Source organism: Besnoitia besnoiti, chromosome IV (genome assembly GCF_002563875.1).
Source record: "Besnoitia besnoiti strain Bb-Ger1 chromosome IV, whole genome shotgun sequence".
Taxonomy (NCBI): Eukaryota; Apicomplexa; class Conoidasida; order Eucoccidiorida; family Sarcocystidae; genus Besnoitia; species Besnoitia besnoiti.
This window is the reverse complement of record NC_042359.1, coordinates 1,540,516-1,558,877: the sequence shown is the minus strand read 5'-3', so window position 1 is coordinate 1,558,877 and position 18,362 is coordinate 1,540,516. Positions and strand designations below refer to the sequence as shown.

At 56.2% G+C, this 18,362-nt stretch overlaps 2 protein-coding genes across 2 annotated transcripts; both read left to right on the top strand.

Annotated features, from left to right (window-relative positions):
• Positions 1–2,303: 2,303 nt before the first annotated feature.
• On the top strand, positions 2,304–8,669 carry BESB_053670 (uncharacterized protein; the record flags this gene model as incomplete). The annotated part of the gene is made up of 6 exons (XM_029363802.1): positions 2,304–4,173; positions 4,606–4,871; positions 5,113–5,350; positions 5,609–5,723; positions 6,351–7,527; positions 7,956–8,669. The coding sequence occupies 6 exons, from the start codon at positions 2,304–2,306 to the stop codon at positions 8,667–8,669; spliced, it is 4,380 nt and encodes a 1,459-aa protein (XP_029219725.1).
• A 2,456-nt stretch (positions 8,670–11,125) lies between these two features.
• Positions 11,126–12,256, top strand: BESB_053660 (uncharacterized protein; the record flags this gene model as incomplete). Its single annotated transcript, XM_029363801.1, has 1 exon — positions 11,126–12,256. One exon carries the CDS (start codon positions 11,126–11,128, stop codon positions 12,254–12,256), a length of 1,131 nt encoding a protein of 376 aa, XP_029219724.1.
• Positions 12,257–18,362: the final 6,106 nt, after the last annotated feature.

Sequence of the window (18,362 nt, the reverse complement as noted above, 5' to 3'; positions counted from 1 at the left end):
TAGTCTTAAGAGACTCCGTTCGCTACCCCGAGCAAAATCAATATCTGGCGCACGAGAGCCCTCTGCCATGGCCTTCCGCTGGGTCTTCCTCTCGAAGTTGTGGCGAAAAATCTCAAAAAGCGGTCTGGACAGGGAAAAAGGAGGGCGGGACACTGTCTTCGCCGCATGCACCAACGGGCACAGCTGCGGCTGCTAAACAGGAAATGGCGACCTTCGCTTCTTACGCGTTGTCACCACTTGTCGAATCCCTTTTGTCGTGACTTGGCGGTCTTCTTTGAAGTGGAACCAGATCGCCAGTTTACACGAACTAGGCTGCAGGAGATGAACACTCCAGCATCGGGGTGATCCGAATACAAGGCGAATCGAATCGCTGTGCCGTCTTAAATAAGCCGGGGCCGGAGGAATCGTTCGATTGTCGCTGCGATCTGCTTCTCGTCCCCGGTCGGCGCCGCGCACGAATCAATCGTGGCCTCGCAGGCGCGTAGGCAGGCAGGAACCTGCGAAAAGCGGCACTGTTGCACGCGAGGGAGGTGAAGTGGGCGCATTTCTGGGGTTGAGTGCGGAACAGTCGGAAAAGGAGGTTTCAATCATAGAGACTGGAAAGAGAGGCAGTCGGCACATGCTTTCGATATCGAGTCCAGTCGCGCTGGCGGCCGGTTCGACGTCGCCAGTGGTGAATGCGCGGTTACTGACGCCTCAAGGTTCTCTCCACCTGGGCTCTAAAAGAAGTAACGTTTGGGTCTGTTTCTGTGTGGTGTCCGCACTTCCAGACGGTGTCTGAAATCCCGTTTGTTCGTCTTTCAGTTTTAATCGTGGTGAGCGTTCCCTCTCTACGACCCTGTGCACGGTTTTTCCTCGGGGCCCCAGCAACGCGGACACGGAGACTCGCATCGATTCCGTGCACCAGGGGGGACGTTGCACGAGATCACGAGAGGCGACTCTCGCTATTTTTTTGGCTGAGGAGTGTAAGTGCTGGCGTACTTGTACCCCTGCACTCTCAGGCGCTAGTTTCGCCTCCTTTCGTGGTGACGTGCACACCTCCTACCTGCACTCCCCCCGCCCCCTCCAGTAGGTGAGCACCGCGCGGGACAGGCCGCCGCAGGCCCCGTTCACAAGAGCAAGCGCCAGAACTTGTATCATGCTTCGCCTCTTGCCCCGAAAAACCCTGCACCTCGCCAGGCTGCTTCCGCAACGCTCCTTCGCCGACAGTGAGGACCAGCGTCCCTTCCCATGCTCGTCGTCCCCGGTCTCGCGCGCCCTCCCGCCGCCGACGCCCCCTTCCCGCCGCCGACGCCCCCGTCCCGCCGGGTCCCGGCCTCGCATCGGGCGCGGCCCCGATGACGCTGGGTCGGGAACTCTGGGCGGCAAAACGGCAGCAGCGTCCTGCTTCGCTGTTGGAGGCACGGCGCTCACGGCGCTGCAGCCTGAGCCTGCACTCTAGGCTCTGCGTCTCCGCGGCGCACACGTTTTCCTGCGGGCAACGAAGGTCTCTCGCACACCGCAGCACGCGGCGCCGCTCGCACATGAAAATGGACTTTTTGTGGCTCTCTGGGTTCAACAACGTCCTCGCGTCGAAGTGGATGCCGTCTACTCTGTAGCTCCCCCAGTTCCAGGCGGTGTGTGTTCCCCGGTCGCTGAGGCGCGTCCTCGCTGGTGAGCCTGCCGATGAGAGCGTGAGGTCGCCGCCGTTCTCAGCCTCTGGTTCGAGTCCCCTGGAGCTCGAATGGTGTTCAGATACGAAGTTCTCCGTGGATTCCTGTGTGCTTCCGCCTGTAGTGGCTCATTCGTTGCGCCGAACTCTCGAGTTTTTGAGGTGCCTTGTAGAGGGCAACGAAGTCTGTTGGTCCTCCGCGTCAAGACGGAGGTTTGTCTGGTCTCCGCCCGTCCGTCTTTCCCGGTTTGTCGCTGTACAGTAGGAAGAGACGGAGATTTCCAGTGAAAGCAGCTCCAGACCGTCCTATTTTCCGGCGGGCGCTTCTGGGGGGGGGCATTCCTTCTATGCTAACCCGAAATCGCCCGACAAAGGCTGACTACGGGCGGGATCGCCGACCCTCATCATTACGCAGTCCGTGGACAAGCTACCTCCAGTGCTTGAGCACCTGTGAACGTCAGCCCGTCGCAGGCATCGACGTCGAGCAACAGTCGTCTCTCCGCTGGCTTCTTCGGCAACTCGGAAGTTCTTCGAGCCGTACTCGCCGTTCTGTGTCAGCAGGACCATTGTGAGGCGCAGACACGCGAGTAGCAGGGAAGCTGTGGTCGCCTGTCAAGCCTAGGAAAACCGGTCAACGTCTCCGCATGCGAAGATGGGGCTCCTGGCCGGTGCTAGAAGTCCTGCACCGCCGGCTCTGCTGACGAAGGCAGCGCCTGCGGACTCCGGGTGCCGGGGGCCCTCTGAAACGCAGAGGCGCTTTTCTTCGGTGCAGAAGGGCGAAGCGGACGAGGCGCCTCCGTCGACGTTCGCCAAACTTCCGCGTTTTTGGGTCGTGTTGGTCTTATTCGTGGGACAGGCAGTGTCGGTCTTCTGTCTCGGCAGTGTCTTCGGTTTTGTGTTCTTGGGAGACTATTTGCGCAACAGGGAGCATCCTTCTCGTTCCTCGTTGTCGCATTCTTCGCTGCCTGCTGCCGTCTCGCCGCTCCCGACCTCCAGAGGCCCGGTCCCCTCTGCGCCTTTCTCTCGTCGCCCCTCTCTGTCGCCTCGTCAGTCCGCGGATGTCCGCAGTGAAAGCGAGGAGAAAGCTTCGGCGCCTTTCTCCACAGCCGATGAGGGCATGCTCCCTGTCAACTTTGGCGAGCTCTTTGACAGCTGGGACTCGCCCTTCTCCCTAGCAGCAGCGCCGCACTCCTCTGTTGACGGCGGTGACGAGGGCGCACCGTTCATTTTTGCTCCCGCCGATCCGCTTCGGAGTCCCTTTTTGTCGGCCTCCTTCGCCTCCGAACTTGCCAGGCCGTCACAGCCGCGGGCCCCGTTGAGCTCGCTGCTTGCAGCGCTCGCGCCTGGCGAGCGCCGCCGCCGTCTGGAAGCTCGGGACGAGTCAGAGCCCCTCAAAGGGTCCCCGGGCGCAGACGAGGCAACTGCGAAGGCTTCCCCCGCTGGCGTCGCTGGGCCTGCCGGGCCCGTCGGAGGCGACCTGAAGGGGTTTGAAGCCTCGCTTGGCCTCAAGGGGCCTGAAGCCCCGCCTGTCTTCAGGGGGTCGGCAGATGTGTGGCGGTCTCAGCCGCGGGGAAGACGCTCTTCATTTGCCGTCTGGGATATGAGCGGCGAAGACGCAGACGTGTTTGACGGCTACGCAAATGAGGATCAATTGAGAGAAATGTGGAGCAAGCACTCGGGGAGCATGGACGATGACGACTACGAGGACGACGACCCAGCCACGCTGGCAGCGCCTGCGTTCTTTGAGCGAGTCGGCAGGCCCGGCTACGCCAGCACCCACTCCAAGTCCGGTAGCGCCGAGTCCCCAGGCGAGCACAAAGGCAGCGCAGAGGGCCCGAGCGACAGCAAGACAGGTAGCGCCGCCGGCGCACTGCGCGTGGGGTCGCCGAAGGAGGGCCGCTTGTACTCTCACGAAGAGAGTCTTTCCGGCCAGATGCGGTCCCCCCATGCGTCGCCGTCCCCATCCGGGCCGCGCGGCGGGGTCGCCCCCGGCGCTCCTGAGCAACCGTTGGCGTCAGGGCAGTCCAGCGACTCCTCTGCAGCCAGGGGCGCGCAGCAGAGTGAGGGTGACGCGGCGCGGAGAACCCCCCCGTCCGCGGGCGGGGCCTCCGGGGCCGCGACCAAGGTTCAGGAGGGCGGCGCAGGTGGCGACGGCGCAGACAGGCGTGCCCAAGTTTCGCCGACTGAGAGGCACGCCACGAGCGCGGAAACACCGATAGGGCAGGACCCATCGTCAGGCACCGCGAGGGCACCAGAGCCCGCCGCGGGCGGTGCAGCGGGAGGCAGAGACGGCCCAAGAGTCAACAGCGCTGGCACGTCGACGCTTGAACTTAATCCGGACGAGACCGACAAACACAAGAAAAGACCCCCGTCCAAGCGTTCCATCAGCAAGACACGAAAAGGAAGAAAAGACAAGTCGCACAGGTCCCGATCGAACGACGTCAGCCCTGCAAGCCAGGGAGTCCTCCAGCGCATGTGGATCACGCGCGAGAGGCTCGGAAAGCTTGCGAAGAAAAAATTAAGTGAGTCGCCAACAGGATGGCACACGCGCCTTTCCCCTCGCGACAGCAGGTCTGTCTTGCTGCACTGCCACTGTGATGACTTCTAGCAAACAGAGAGACAACATGAAGCAACCGTCGCCCCTGCACGACATGGAGCACATAGTTTGTTTCGGGGGGAACTTGAAGCGAAACTGCCGGCATCCAGAGTTGTCTGAGGCTTCTCTCGGGGTCGGTCGCGTCGTCCTCCTCGAGGGTACGTGTGCGAGCGCCTACGCTTGTCCGCGCTGCTCCTCCACGATGTGATTCGCTATCCAAAGGAGGCTGCGGCTCGTGACGAGCAGCGTCATCGCGCGCCTCCCAGTGGCGGCCGCCGTCTCCCTCCCCCCCCCTCCCCCCCGTTTTCCGCTATACGTGCGTTGTTGCCATATGTGCTGTTTCGGGTCCCACTTTCAGGGAAGTTCCACAGCGCGATGACACGGCGACACGTCTGCAAGTACCTCAAATCCAACCAGCAGTACCGCGTCTGGTTCACCCTCGCAGTGCTCTTTGGACTGGAGTGGCCCTTCTACTCGTACTCCGATGGAGGCGGCGCTCGGTTCCTTCGAGCACTTCTCGATCAAACGCGGAGCTTCGGTCCGCCAGTGAACTCGAGTTCTCTCGTCCGGAGGCGGTACGAGGAATTCCGCGACTGCGGCATGCCTCAGGCCTTTGAGCACGGGGTAGGCGAGATCACGAAGAACTCGCTGCGGCGTGCGCGCGTCACTGGAGGAGGACAGCACCTCTGCATGCCGGCCTGGAGCCGGTGATGTGTGCGGTAGCAGAAAGCGATTTGCATTTGCAGAGGGCAGATCTGCGGGGCGTGGTGTCCACTGCATGCGAAAGAGGGGAGAAATGCACACTACATGTGTTTGCGCAGCTTCCAGTCACACCCGCTTCTTTCCCCCTTGCTGTGCTGCACAGCTGACCCTGCTCGTGGACGCCTTGCCGTCCGGCGCCGAGCTCCCAGACGTCCTGAAGGCTGCGGCGCAGCACACCACCTTCCGCAAGGTTCTCTTCGCCATGGGAGACGTGCACGTCCCCTTCGACGGTCGAGACAGTCTCGTTCACGTCTTCGATATGGTGGAAGACGCGATGGGGCTTGCGTGGGGAAAAGACGTCTTTCTCGGAAAAGAACCATCTGCGAACACCGGTTTCAAACGTATGCAGAGGCACCGAAAATGGGGGCGAGCTTTTCCACGAAGCAGCGAGCTCTGATGTTGGGGACCAGGCGGTCCAAGCGATGCGTGCTGGGCACTCAGGCGAGGCACACCTGCGTCCGGAGACGGAGGAGGCGAAGCGGTGTTTTAGTGATTGGGCCTACGCCCCCAGCTAGTGTCCGCCAGGCATCGGGTACTAGTCATTCTTTTCAGCGGGACAATGTCTCCTGTTGCTCTTGTTTTGATATCGGTCTGCTCAGCCTTCACTCCGGATGAGCTGTACTACAAGTACATCTTCGCCTTCAGCGAAAGCCGCCGGTACTTCTCCATGGTCCTTCTCCTCAGCCGAGCCATGCGTCAACACGTCAGCCAGAAGTAAGTCACTTGCCAGCGGCAGCGAGAGCAGCACAGGAGCTTCACCGACGTATCTCGGGTGCCCACCCGACCTGGATCTGCGTCTGCGTTTCGAGGGCCCTTGCGGCCGGCCCACAAAAGTACAACGCACAGTCAGACTGAGTGTGTAGCGATAAATGAAGCAATGTTCTCTCTACGATAGGCTGGGGAACGTCGCACACGCGCAGACAGAATTCAGTATTGCATTCGAATTCTCCTTGGGTGATCATGTAAGGCTGTTCTATTTGTGGGGCGCTTAGCATCGTTGCGTTCCTTTACAAGAGGGCGCGTTCCTATCTCTCTGGGGGCTGCAGAGTCTCAGTCGCACGTTGGCAATGGCGTGGGCGAGCATATACAGCGTCTCAGATGGGAACGCATTTAACCGCCAAGCTCGTACTAGTGCTGCTCTACGCTTTCCCTCAGCCGTCAGCATGGCTTTCCATTTGAAAAGGTGTCATTTGCGGGAGAGACGCTCTGTTATTAGGAGGACAGGGTCTTTCCATGCACGTCAGGACCCGTGGAGGCTTGGCAAGGCGTCAAGGCTGCCCACGAATCGCTGGAGACAAGCATCTACGCTCGGATGTCCCCGGTTGTTGTTCCTTCTCTCAGGCCACACAACGGTATCATCCTTCTCCTCGTTGAGCAGCCTCAAGTGCTGAGTGGGATCCCATCCTCATTTTCCAACGGCTCCAATGCGCGCGAGGCGCCTACGTATCCTGCGTACCGCGGGTCGGGCTTGCGGCGGCTCTCCGCGCAGTGGAGCAGTCCCAGCGGACGCAGAGACCCTGGGGCGCCACTGGCGGGGCGTGAGCCTTTGGTCGTACGGGAAACTGACCAAGAATCGTTTCAGCGTCTGCAAGATTTCCAGTTGCTTCAAGAGCAAGTCCGGCAGAGTGTCCTGATGAAGCTGGAAAGCGCGATCGTCAGATTCTACCCGACGAGCAAAACGATAAGGAGGGATATTGTGACCCTCCCGGATGTCCGCGTCTCTGGATTCTTCGCGCGATCCGCGGAGGGCCGAACTCACGAGAAGGGACTGGCAGGTCTGGAAATTGACTTCGATCTCATGGAGAAGTTCAAGAAGCAGACGCCCCCGAACGGCGTGTTGATCCAGGTTACCCTTCTGGACTCCTGGGCAACACAGCCTATCGAAAAGTGGCCAGATGTCATGGATCCCTCGAAGACGCTTGTCTCTTCGTACACCGCCACGCAGCTGCTCAAATCGGAGCTGATGTGGGACCAGTCACTCTCCACTTTCGAATGGGGCAGAACGAAGTTCATCTACTCGACTATCTCTGAGGTGTTTGAGTACGAGAAGATTGACATAGTCAACCGCATTGCGTTCGACCCAGACATTCAGGTGATGCTTCTTCAGAGCTACAGCGATTTCGCAGTGAATGGAAAGGAAGAAGGTATGCTCGCCAAGATCGTGGAAGTCCTCCAGCGCAAGCCCCTGGGCCACTCCGGAGTCCCCCGAGAGTTCAGCCCTGACCGCATCGTTCTACAGGGGACGGCAACCCCCCTGGACCGCCACGGCGGCGGGAAGGGGCCGCTGTACAGGAAGATGCAGTTTGGTGCAGGAATCGACTATGCTGAGGTTTTAGAAGTTGAGAAGGCGATCAGAGAGCACACCATCATGCTTCACATCAAGATTGTCGGGCTCGGGCACGCGGCCGCGGAGGACTGGCGGGGCCTCAAGGCGCATGAAATCCTCAATCGCTTGGCTCAACGATTCAGGGGAACCTTCGAGATTCACTACGTCAATCCGGGCAAACCGCCGCAAAGCGTGAGCAAGACCGTATGGGGGGGCGCAGAAAGTGCTGCTCAGACGACGTCGAGGCGAAACCGCTAGACAGATTGATAGATGGATAGACGCGGGGGCACGGTGTGTACGTCCAGCTAGCAACGACGCAAAGGAAAAGGAAAAGGGCGTGTCACAGTTTGTGGAGGGGGGGCTCGTGTTGCGCCTGTTGTGAGTACTGCTCTACCATCGCGTTTCGTTACGACTTGCGCACTGCAATCTGTCAACGGCCTCTGTGTGCTGAAACTCGTGATTCAGTTTCTCTCTGTGCCTCTTGCATCTGCTGTCATCTGGGTCACTTGTTGCTTTCACTTCAGTTTCCTTCTGAATGTGGTTAAAAATGCTAAAATCGCCTGCCTCGCTGGAGCTGTGCTTTTCAAACTGCGCACGTTCTGTGGTTGTGCTATGTTCAGCCTCAGATTGCCGCTCGGTCAGCCAAATGTGCCACAGGAATCCCCGAGTGGATTCTCGCAGTGGCTGTTCTAGCTACGGCGTCGTTCTTCGTCATTTTCATCATTCTTTTGATGTATCATCGGCAGCTGGACGTGCCCTGGTGGCTCTCCTGCTGGTGTAGCCGCTTTTCGCCGTGGGAGAAGGACGCCTGCGACAAGGGGAGCAACTGCTCAAGCGATACGGAAGACAGTACAGGAGAAGGAGATCCTGATCATAGTTCAGCTGCAAGTGGCGCGGACGACGAATCAGGCAAAGCGCGGCTCATGACACACATAACTGAAGAGGAGTACGCTTGGGCGGATGACTCTTTCTCCCGTGGCGCGCCCCGCCAGCGCATGCCTGGATCTGGCAGCGCCTCGTTTGATCATGCTGCCCATTCTGGGTTACGGTCGCCCTACGTCAGCGGGCCCAAATCTGGCGGTGGCGGTCGCAGTTCCTCTGCCGAACTCGGTGCGGTGTTCAGCCCTAGCTCATCAACTTCGAGTCTAGGGGTCCCACGTAGCGGCGCAAGAGGATATGATGATCCCAGTATGGGTCACCCCGTCACTCCTCCAAGCCATTTGAACTCAATACCGGTTGTGCGCACGCCAACGCTAACGAAAGCTGTGTCACGGCGGCTAGGAGCTGAATCCGGATTCGTCACTCCTACGAATCGTGGAAATGGCGCAGAGTAACTGGTTTTGCGTGTGACTGAAGACTGTGCGACTGCGCGCCTCATGAAGCGCCGTTGCTCTGAGGCGTGTACGTGTGCGAGGTAGGAGGCAGGGGGGTCTAGGGTACGCAAGTTGTGGCATATGTTATATTACATCGACATTGATTGCTCTTGTGGTGCTTTTGACTACCTAACATGCGATAGTGGTCTGCGGGTGACAGCATGTGGGAAAATGAAGTGTGTCATCGTCCGTCACGGCTCGTGCTATGGTGGGAAATGCAGGTTCAGTCGAGCAATGTGGCCTGGATTCGCGTTTCTGGCCAGGGAGCAAGCGTAACCTTCGATTTGTGCCGCGGCCTGGCGATTTTCCAGCTCTGTCCTAAAAGTTGTATGAACAGGATACTCCTCGGTCCTGTGGGGCTGACCACCGGAAATGTGTTGATGTAATGCAAGACCCTGACGCGAGGAAGTTGAGTGTTTCCGAAACAGCGTCGGATCATGTTCCATTATGTAGGTACACAGTCGTTGTCCTTTGGGGTCTTCGCCAGTTGCCCCGATCAAGCAAATACTCGTCACAGGGATCTCGTAGGCGCCAGATTGACCATGTTGCGTAGTGCTTTCCGCATCACATTTCTTGTCTATGCGAATTAACTCAAAGTTCGACTTAGTGTTTTTCACGATTGTGTAGTATCATCAATCATCTTGTAGTTTGTGGCCGTCATCGTGGATGTGGCGGCGTGCTACATGACGCGGTGACAACACGCACTCTAGTGCTGCTACAACTGTCGACCTGGATCCGCTCTTGCTGAGTTCGTCAGTGGTGTGTTCGCAGTTGACTATCACATGTAAGACGAGAAAAGGTAACCCACAAAGTGGTGTTGTCTACGTGGACCATTGTAGGCCACGTTAAAATCGGACATGCCTTAGGCAGACAATCCATCGCATACGGCCGCAGGTTTGCTTACCCCATGATCGAGATAATGGGCGTTGTTGTACACGAAAACGCGTTCATGCAGCCTGAACAAAGGGTTTCGAATGTAGCGGCGCACAAGACAAGGCATGTTGTTAATTCGATATTCTTGCCACTGGCCTGGGCTCAGCCCAGGTCACGACGAAATCACGAGACGCCGCGGTCTGAGTGTCTGAGTGTTGCAGAAGCAGCAACAGGATGCAACGTTCATGAGTCTTGATACCGCTCAGTTATATATGGCAGGCACGGGAGCTGGCGCATGCGCGGAGAGCACTACTCCTCTGTTAGTGCCCAGCCATTGTTCGCAATACTACCAGATTTCCTGTTGTAGTACACTCGTATCTACTGCGCGAAAATCGCTAACCAGATGGCGCCTGCTATGCAGTTTTCGTCGGGCTAAGGGGCCCGACCAGGGAAGACGTCCCCAAGGAAAACAATTTCCATGGCGCAGCAGGCCTTTGTATGTAAGCAACAGACAACAAGAAGTTCCGCAGGCCTTTGTATGTAAGCCACAGACAACAAGAAGTTCTGTCATCGCGCACCAGGTGTCCTGAGAGTTTGGTGACACGTTCGCAATGCACATCACACCACCGCAAGCTACTGTTTAACATCCGGATCGGATAGTCTTTGAGCTACACCAAACAAAGCCGCTACCCTCGGTTTTGTCCACCAGGAGGTCAGCACGCAGCACAAGGGGGTGACACAGACTGCGAGAATTCCCATCATCTTCTGTAAACGGGAAATTTCTCATCAAAACAAATGCAAGACTGGTAAAAAGTTGTTGCTAGCGAGCGCGTTTCAGCACAATCGAGGCTTGGGGGGCGGCGTGGGATTCGCGCTTGTTCACTGTCGATGCTTCCCCAGCCACGACAAGCACATCCGTTTTTGTTTTTGGATTGGTGTTTCAGCATCGTGGTGTCTAACTTGATGTCCGCGTCTATTGGTCATGGTAGGACTGGGGCGCTGTTGTGGAGCATTACGTCTATTTGGCCTACACGGTCATAGCCCAGAGCGGTACAGCACTTCTGTGCCCGGTTCATGCCAGTGCGCTCATCTTGTACGCAAAGAAACCATCAGAACAAAACCAAGTCGGGGTAGCGCTTTTATTCATGACCATAACAAGAGTGTCCGCAACAGCCGTCGACGAAATTGCCTCTACTCGCTTTCAGGTCAGTGCCTTGCTGTAGATGTGGACAGCAAAATCCTACGGCTGCCCAAAGGTGATCATCAGAGGGCACTCCCTGAGGGTTTAGGTTTTCCGGTTACAGCATATCCGACATCCTTCTCTCTCATGCCTGGCCTCGTAACCCTCAGGCGTGAGCGCCCCTAGTGAAAAGCCTTACTAACATGTCAGCGGCGTTGATTGAGGGCTGTTGTTACGTGAAACGAACCAATAGTGAGCTAGAACTTCATCAGCTGCAGACCGGTACTCCGTTAGTCCTGCCGTTCGGCAGTTCGATGTCAAAGTGCGTATCTTCTCGGCCGTGCTATGTTTCTGCGCGGCAGCCATGGCGAAGTCTATCCACGGCCCCTCTGTATCAAATACGCACGGCACAGCCTCTACAACATTGAGACCGGAGGTCGGGTTTGATCCAGTTCCAACTTACCCGCCACTGTCGCTTTCACCCGGAGAGGATCTGGGAAAGCATGCTCTGTCTGATACAGCTAATGAGTGCCCTCCACCACACTTTGCCACAGCTCACGTTTCCTCCCGTGGTGGAGCTGCAAATGCGTTTGCTCGCTCTGTCGAGCCAGCGACTGGCCCATCGACTGGAAGAATCAGCTCACAACGCGGCAAGGTGGCCACCATAACAGGGCTGCCTTGCGATTACTGTCCCTCAACACGCGCAGCAGAAGACATCGCTAAAAATTACTCGAACCTGGTCTGCAGCCGGGCCGCTCGTGCCAGTGGGAGCCGGACAACTGTTCCGCTCGACGAAATCTCGAGCCGTTCAGCAGGCCCCGCACCCATGCCATCCGACGTCTTTCCCATTTTCCCACAAGAGTGGCACGAGAGGCCGCGTCGGCAAGACAAAACAATACATATTGCAAAAGCTTATACAGAACATCTCATACATCATCGAGAAGGTAGCGAGGCTCCGCTCTCTCCGCATGTGTCGGCCGTCAAGATTGGTTCCGTCTACGCCCAGCAGCTTCTCACACGCCAATTGGAAGCACTACAACGAACTTGGAAGGCCGCAACCGGCTACACTAGTGAACTGTACCAGATGGCATCGAGCGCAGCCCCTCCCATGAGCCTGAGTGCGCAGCAGATGATCGTTCGCAACACAGAAACTGACGACGTCGACGCCGTTCCCATGGGGCTAAGCGGGACTCCTGTTTCTCTTGTAGACGATTGCTGCCGTCATGAGCCACAAGCAGAAACAAAGCGTGTTTTCACCGGCGAAACCGAGGGACCGCAGCCCCACGAAGAGGGCAGGTGGAAAGTACTAGCCGAGCACGTCACAAGCAGAGAACGTATTCACCAGCCTGCTGCCCGTGTCGCCGCCGCGGAAAGGTCGAGCCTCGACAAGCCTCCCGAGGAGCTGCATACAATGAAACAGAAACCGTTCCCGATCAATCCCGAGTTTCAACGTTGGGCTGTAGAATGGAAGCAGCTCGATTCTGAGTATGGTTAATAAAAGCGTTGGCACATTGTTCAGGCATCATACAATCTAATGGTTGCACCAGAGGCGGGCTTAAGCGTTCCACATACTTTGAAGATTGTATCTGACGCGATGGAAATGATGTTGCAGCTCAGGCGCAGACATGACTGCTCCCATAATGCAGAAGCCAGCCCACTAGCGACCACAGGTTTCATAGTGCGTCATTCACATTATATCACCAGAGGCGCCTGCACAGTGGCATCGCCGTTTCGGTCTGATCCTACGTACACAGTGAGCTAACTAGATACAAGGAACATTCAGGACTGCTTTACAGTCGAATGGTACATGTTGGTAACATCCTGTCCGGCACGCAGAAGACAGCACAGCCGAGGGTCGGCAGGCCTTCAGTGCAGTACTGCTTCGGCTTCAGAAAATCAGCTGCTGCGACTGCCTACGTGTAAGGAGCGTCTTCGAATAATTCGCGCAGACCTCAGGGTAGGCAATTCATATCGGCGTCTGTAGATCCGTGCTGCGGTGATTCCCTGACGGAGCGGACAGAGCTGTTCCAGCTGGAGTCACCTGACATGTCGACCACTTCCCTCCGCAGAGCCACCGTATTATTTCAAGAAGGCCGGAATACTCTGACGCGCTTTCGCATCCCCCGGTGGCAGGTATGCTAGGGTAAAAGAAAATCAGATGAGCCCATCATCGAGCTGGCAAGTCAGCCCCCCCCCCCCCCCCCCCCCCCCCCCCCCCCCCCCCCCCCCCGTCCCCCACATTACAGTTTGCATGGCGCATGTTCATGCCAACGCACTCCAACATTTATATGGTGAATCAAATGCCTCCGGAGTCTTTCTTTCCACTTTGTTCCGTGTGTGGTTATGCATAACAGCGATAAGTAGTTGCTCGCCAGCAAACAGTGCTCTCGGCCGGAAATATCGCCTTTTCCCCATCAGGACAGGCACTTTCTACTTTGTGTGCGCCCGGTGCTGCGGCGCGGCTAAAGTCACGTGACTTTAGCCGCGTCGCACGAAACCTGGTTCTTCTTTCAAGGCCCTAGTTTTATTGGAAGTTCGGGACTGTGTGCGTGGCTGTGCCCATTGCATGACTCTTTCAACCTGTTTGTTGGCAAATTCTCCATAGTTCATCGTGACCATTTGCATGAAAGCAGTGTTTGCATTATGATAGATAGTTCACGAGGAAGTTTCCTTCCGTTGTCTTAGTACGCGTGCATTGGTTTGATCTGAGTGATAACCGAGATGTGGTGTCCATTCGGCGGGGCGAGGGCTACTGCAACCAGAGGTAATTCCCTTCATCTGCGTTGACCGAACGGTATCGATGCCCCCCCATCGCTAGCTCTCGGCTCTCCAGCGCGATTTCCGGCAGAATCTGTCCGAATACGAACAGGTAGGCTATGCGCCCGAAAACGGTGCTCAGCTTCAGCCGGTGTGCATGAACCCTTTGCTGCTCTTACGTGGTAACTTACGGCTACTTCAACGCAGAAGTGGAGGTGTTTGTCATGCAGAGACTTGCACAACCCTGAATGTCCCGGTACGTTTCGCTGTTGGGGTCCTTAATGCCACGCTTGTTCGAATCCAAATGTTGGCTGGTGCATACGTATGTATATATATATATATATATATATGCATATTCATGGTCTGTGTGCGCGTCTATAACAGGGATAGCTTCATCTTGCCGCATTAACTCATAAAAACAAATTCAGTGTCACACGTGTATGTCTCCGGACGCAGTTCTGCTATGTTGTGGAGACGATGCAAAGCTTGTGCTCTTCGAACCGTTGCTGGGTAGTGGTAAGTTGCGCGGGAGAACGTCTTCAATGATGGCATCGAGGAGGGAGATGCATCAAAGACTTCATTGCCTCATTGTTTCTGGTGGTGCTTGCGCTGCAGTGGAAGAGAGCATTAAAGGACTACATCGATGAGATTCGGAGCACCGTGTACTTCTTTCGTAGGTTTGTACCGTGTCCGACGTGCGGGTTGCATCAGCGAACAACAGAATGAAAAGTGGATTTAGCAACTTCGTGCCCTCGTATCGGTGGGAAGGTGTGCCTCGGAGGAAACGGCGCCACTACAGTTGATGTTTGGTTCTTGTTCTTCTTTTATCGTACACGGGCATACACGAATGCGACGTGTGACAGACAGCACCACCTTTCCAACGCAAGTTCTATCCTGCGCGATCTCTGGACAGACATTGTGAATGTGTCTACGCCTTGACTTTTGTGGTGAGCATGCCGTGGACAGCACCCGCCGAAGATGGCATTTGCCTGTGTCTAAAAATCATTATTGGCCCATACCGCAATTCCACACTCTACGGTGGCATCCACCTGCAGGCACGCAGAAGTTCTCAAACCCTGGTCAGTTTCGATTTGCAACGGAGGAAGTCGCGCATGTCCTCACGTCGTTCAAAGAGTATGCAAGACGTGACTATGATGTCTTGGCACGCGCAGAGGTGAGGAACGAGCAGCATGCCGCGCCACAGAACCTGGGAGGTCTTGAAGCTCGTCGATCCCAGAGGCATGCAGAATGGAACCCACCCAGGGGAGATTTCCGGCGGACAGTTATCTGGTTTTGGTATTCGTCTGCTGCGTATCAGGATTACCTTGACTGGGGCTCCTACCACGTTAATACGCTGTCTCTTGGGCGTGAGGCGTCTGGTGGCTTATTCCTTCCTTGTCGCATGTGTCTGGATAAAGGCAGCGCAATTAGACGTCGCAATGAGGGGAGATTCTGAAAAACGTGATGAGGCTGATTTTCCTGGCCTCGACGAAGGGTGGCTGGTGGTTCGCCTGCTGGAAAAAAGGGAAGGTTTCTGCATGCTACGCCACGGTCCCGTGTGGTGCAGATTAGCCTGGAGGCAGCGCTGGAAGTTGACGAGCGAAGAGCGGATGCCTGGATCGAGACACAGATGCCAGATACATCGAGGATATGGGCAGCTCAAGGAGACGCCTCGTGTTGTAAAGCAACCTGCCCGACCTCTGCGCCTGCCGGTAAGCGCACGCCAAGGGTTCTGCAGAGCCCCGATTAGTGTTATGCTCCGCGTTTTGAGGGCGACGTCAATTTTCAGTCGATATATGAAGAGCATGGGGATAGGGACATCTACTGGACGCAGATGTTGTACAATGCGGTGTACGTGGGGATCATGGCTTGTTGCCGACCACCGCTCGCTCCTTAGAAGGCGACGCCCACCTCCTGTACCTTAGACAAGCCCCGGCTGGTGCAACGAAAGTCGCGCGAGCCCCCCTTGAAATCCCGCAAGAGGGATTATTTATCCATTGCTCCCCCGAGGCAATCGATAAACCACATGGTGACAGTGCCCCGTGCCCCCGTGTGTGGAGCTCGGGAGCTTCGCAGCAACCGCCACTGCGCAGTGAAATGACATCAAGGTATTCTCCTTACCCCTGATAGAGTCAGGTTGAAGGATCCCTATTGACATGCAAGGAGACCCATCCCCAGGTGATGCCTGTAATTTCCCCGCTGCTTGCTGTATCTATGGTTATTTGCTGAAAGGGCATACCGTCTGTCGACTCCGAGGAAGACACACGACAGCCGAGTTCGAAACGCCCTTACGCGTTTCTTGGCAGCGTGCGTTGCCGCTGCTGCCTTCTTCCATTGGCGCTCATTTCTTCAGGTCTGGCTGGCCCTTCGCTTCCAAACCAAAACTACCGGCAGGCGCTAGCTGAGTTGAAGACCATCCTCGGAGCAATCGAATTGGATCTGCTGAACAATGGGTGTTCGTTGGTGGGTGACGTCGGTCCTTGCCTCCAGGAGCGGCGGTTAGTCATGCCACACCCGACACTTTTTATCTTCTATGGCTGGTGTGTGACTCTGCGTAAGTCGAATTCCTCTGTAACCAAAGCCGCTGTGCCTCCTGTTGCTAGCTCGCTTCGTATCGTGGTCACGAGCGTACGCTACCACGCCTGATGAAATCTCATGGCGGGGATTCTCTCTAGAGTTTTCCATAGTTTGTGTGATGCTCATTCATACAGTGCATTCTTACAGAGTGATGATTATTTCCGTCTTGCGTCTGTGCACCGTAGTTGCGCTTTTGTGTGTCTCTGCAGGGCGGAAGGGAAGATACAAATCATATGGCTTTTGAAAGAGTGCTTCAGGAGCCTGCTGCACGCCACACTGAAGGCAAGGTGAGGCCTCACTCGCCCGAGGGCGTCTGTGGTCAGCCGTTCCGTTTCAACACTTTGACGGTGTGTTCGGACCCTGAAACCAGCGTTACTTGTGGATACACTATAATGTCGACCTCCGTGTTCAACACCACAGTCATTTGCATGCCGTGCAGAGAGCAGCTAGGCCGTAACCTCGTATCGGAAACATTCCTCCTTGAGCCACTGCATATTCGCTATTGTCACAAGCAAACTTACGGTGCTGGTGTCCGCGTCTGAAGACCGAATACGCACGAAGTCTTCGAACTGCATCTAACCTAAACTATGAGTGCGCTTGAAGCATTCGAATGGGAGGTGCCTCATCGGCAAAGCATGACGGCCTTGTACCTTCCCCTTTGAATTCGGACGTGGTCATCCGACTAAAGCAGGCGCTCCCCCACATCACAAAAAAGGAAATTTACGCTCATATGGTGCGGTACAACGAGAAGAGACAGCTCATGGCTAGGAAGCGAGCGCTGGTGAAAAAGCACAGAGAACTCAAGTCAGCGTACGCACTCGAGACAACTCGGGAGAGGGAAGCCAAGAAGGCAGAGCTCCAACAAATACAACTCGAAGCTGAGCGCCAAAAGATAGTACGCACCGCAGGAACACTCTGCATCTTGCTGAGGGAAAAAGACCCCAGCAAGAGCTGAGAGGCATAAAAAACGCAACATGCAGAGTCGGCTCAGCTCTTGATATACGCTATGGGGAGATGTGAATGCGAACGCAGATCGTACAGGCACGGGCTCAGGGGTCATCACATGCAGCAGCCGCGGCTTGGTAACCACTTTTCATATAGTGCTGCAGTAATGTGGCGGCTTGTTTTACAGTGTTCCCTCGCTCGTGGAAAGCTCGTGTCCAAAGGCGTGTGGTTTACTTTATAAAGAGCGTGGAGCATAATAGGTTTTTCTTGGGCGGGGCCATCCCTTCTCCAGGTTGAGCTTCAGGAGCAAAGTGAAGAGAATAAAAAGCTTATTATTGAACGGCGACAACATCGAGGCATGTCACAATGCGTAGTACTGCGGTTCTCTTCGGCACAAAGGAGCGCAGAAGCTGTGCAACCTCATGTTGGCTTTCCAGCTATACAGAATTGCCACTTTCAGCGCCGTGGGCAATGCGCCAAACTTGGGCGATACATCTGGGGTCGTTTAGTGTGTCAGTCTTCCCTACTGCTGCAACGTACTTCTCCGTGGCGAAGATGTCTGGGTCAACACACAGGCAAGGTAACTGTCACGACGAGACTTGTACCCGATGCAGCACCAACCAGAATAGTTTCCACAGCAGGCTGCCTGGTGGCGTCCGACTGCTGCTGAAGTATCGGCGCCCCCCTGTCTGTGGGCGTACCTGAAAAATGCGGCCTGGGTCCGTGTGCAGCAATTGCAGCGCTCACTTGTCCATGATGCGGAGTGTGTGTTGGTAACTTTGGGACCAGAAGAGGACAACGCAAGGCAGCGAGAGATAGAAGGGAAGCGCTATGCGGATTGTCAACGAAGAGAGAGACAGAATCGGTACGATGCCCATGTTGTGCAGTTGTAGGCGTCCGACGGCGCAAGTTGTCGGCAAGCGCTACCCTGATTCACCTGAACGCACCGTCACGAGGGAAACAGGGTTCATGACTACACGCGGCTTCTCAAAAAGTTCGAGGGTAAGGAGATAGATTTGTCTCGTATCATCATGCAAGCGACGGGTTTAGGACTGAATCGCTTGGCGGTCGTTAGTCAGTTTGTCTTCTGTGATTGGTTATTCGACGGGAGACAGTCTGCTGGAGTGTTCACTTCCGTGTTGATTCCTGCAGCATCCTGTTGAAGCGGGAGCAATTCGAGCAGGAGCAACGGGCAAAACCAGAGCCCGATGTGCATCCCACAAAGGCAGAAGTATGTGCAGCAGTGGGTGCCGCGCAACCATTCACCGGCCCGGGCTGCGACATGCAGATGACGTTGCTTGCCTGTTCGGGGGGCCTTCAAT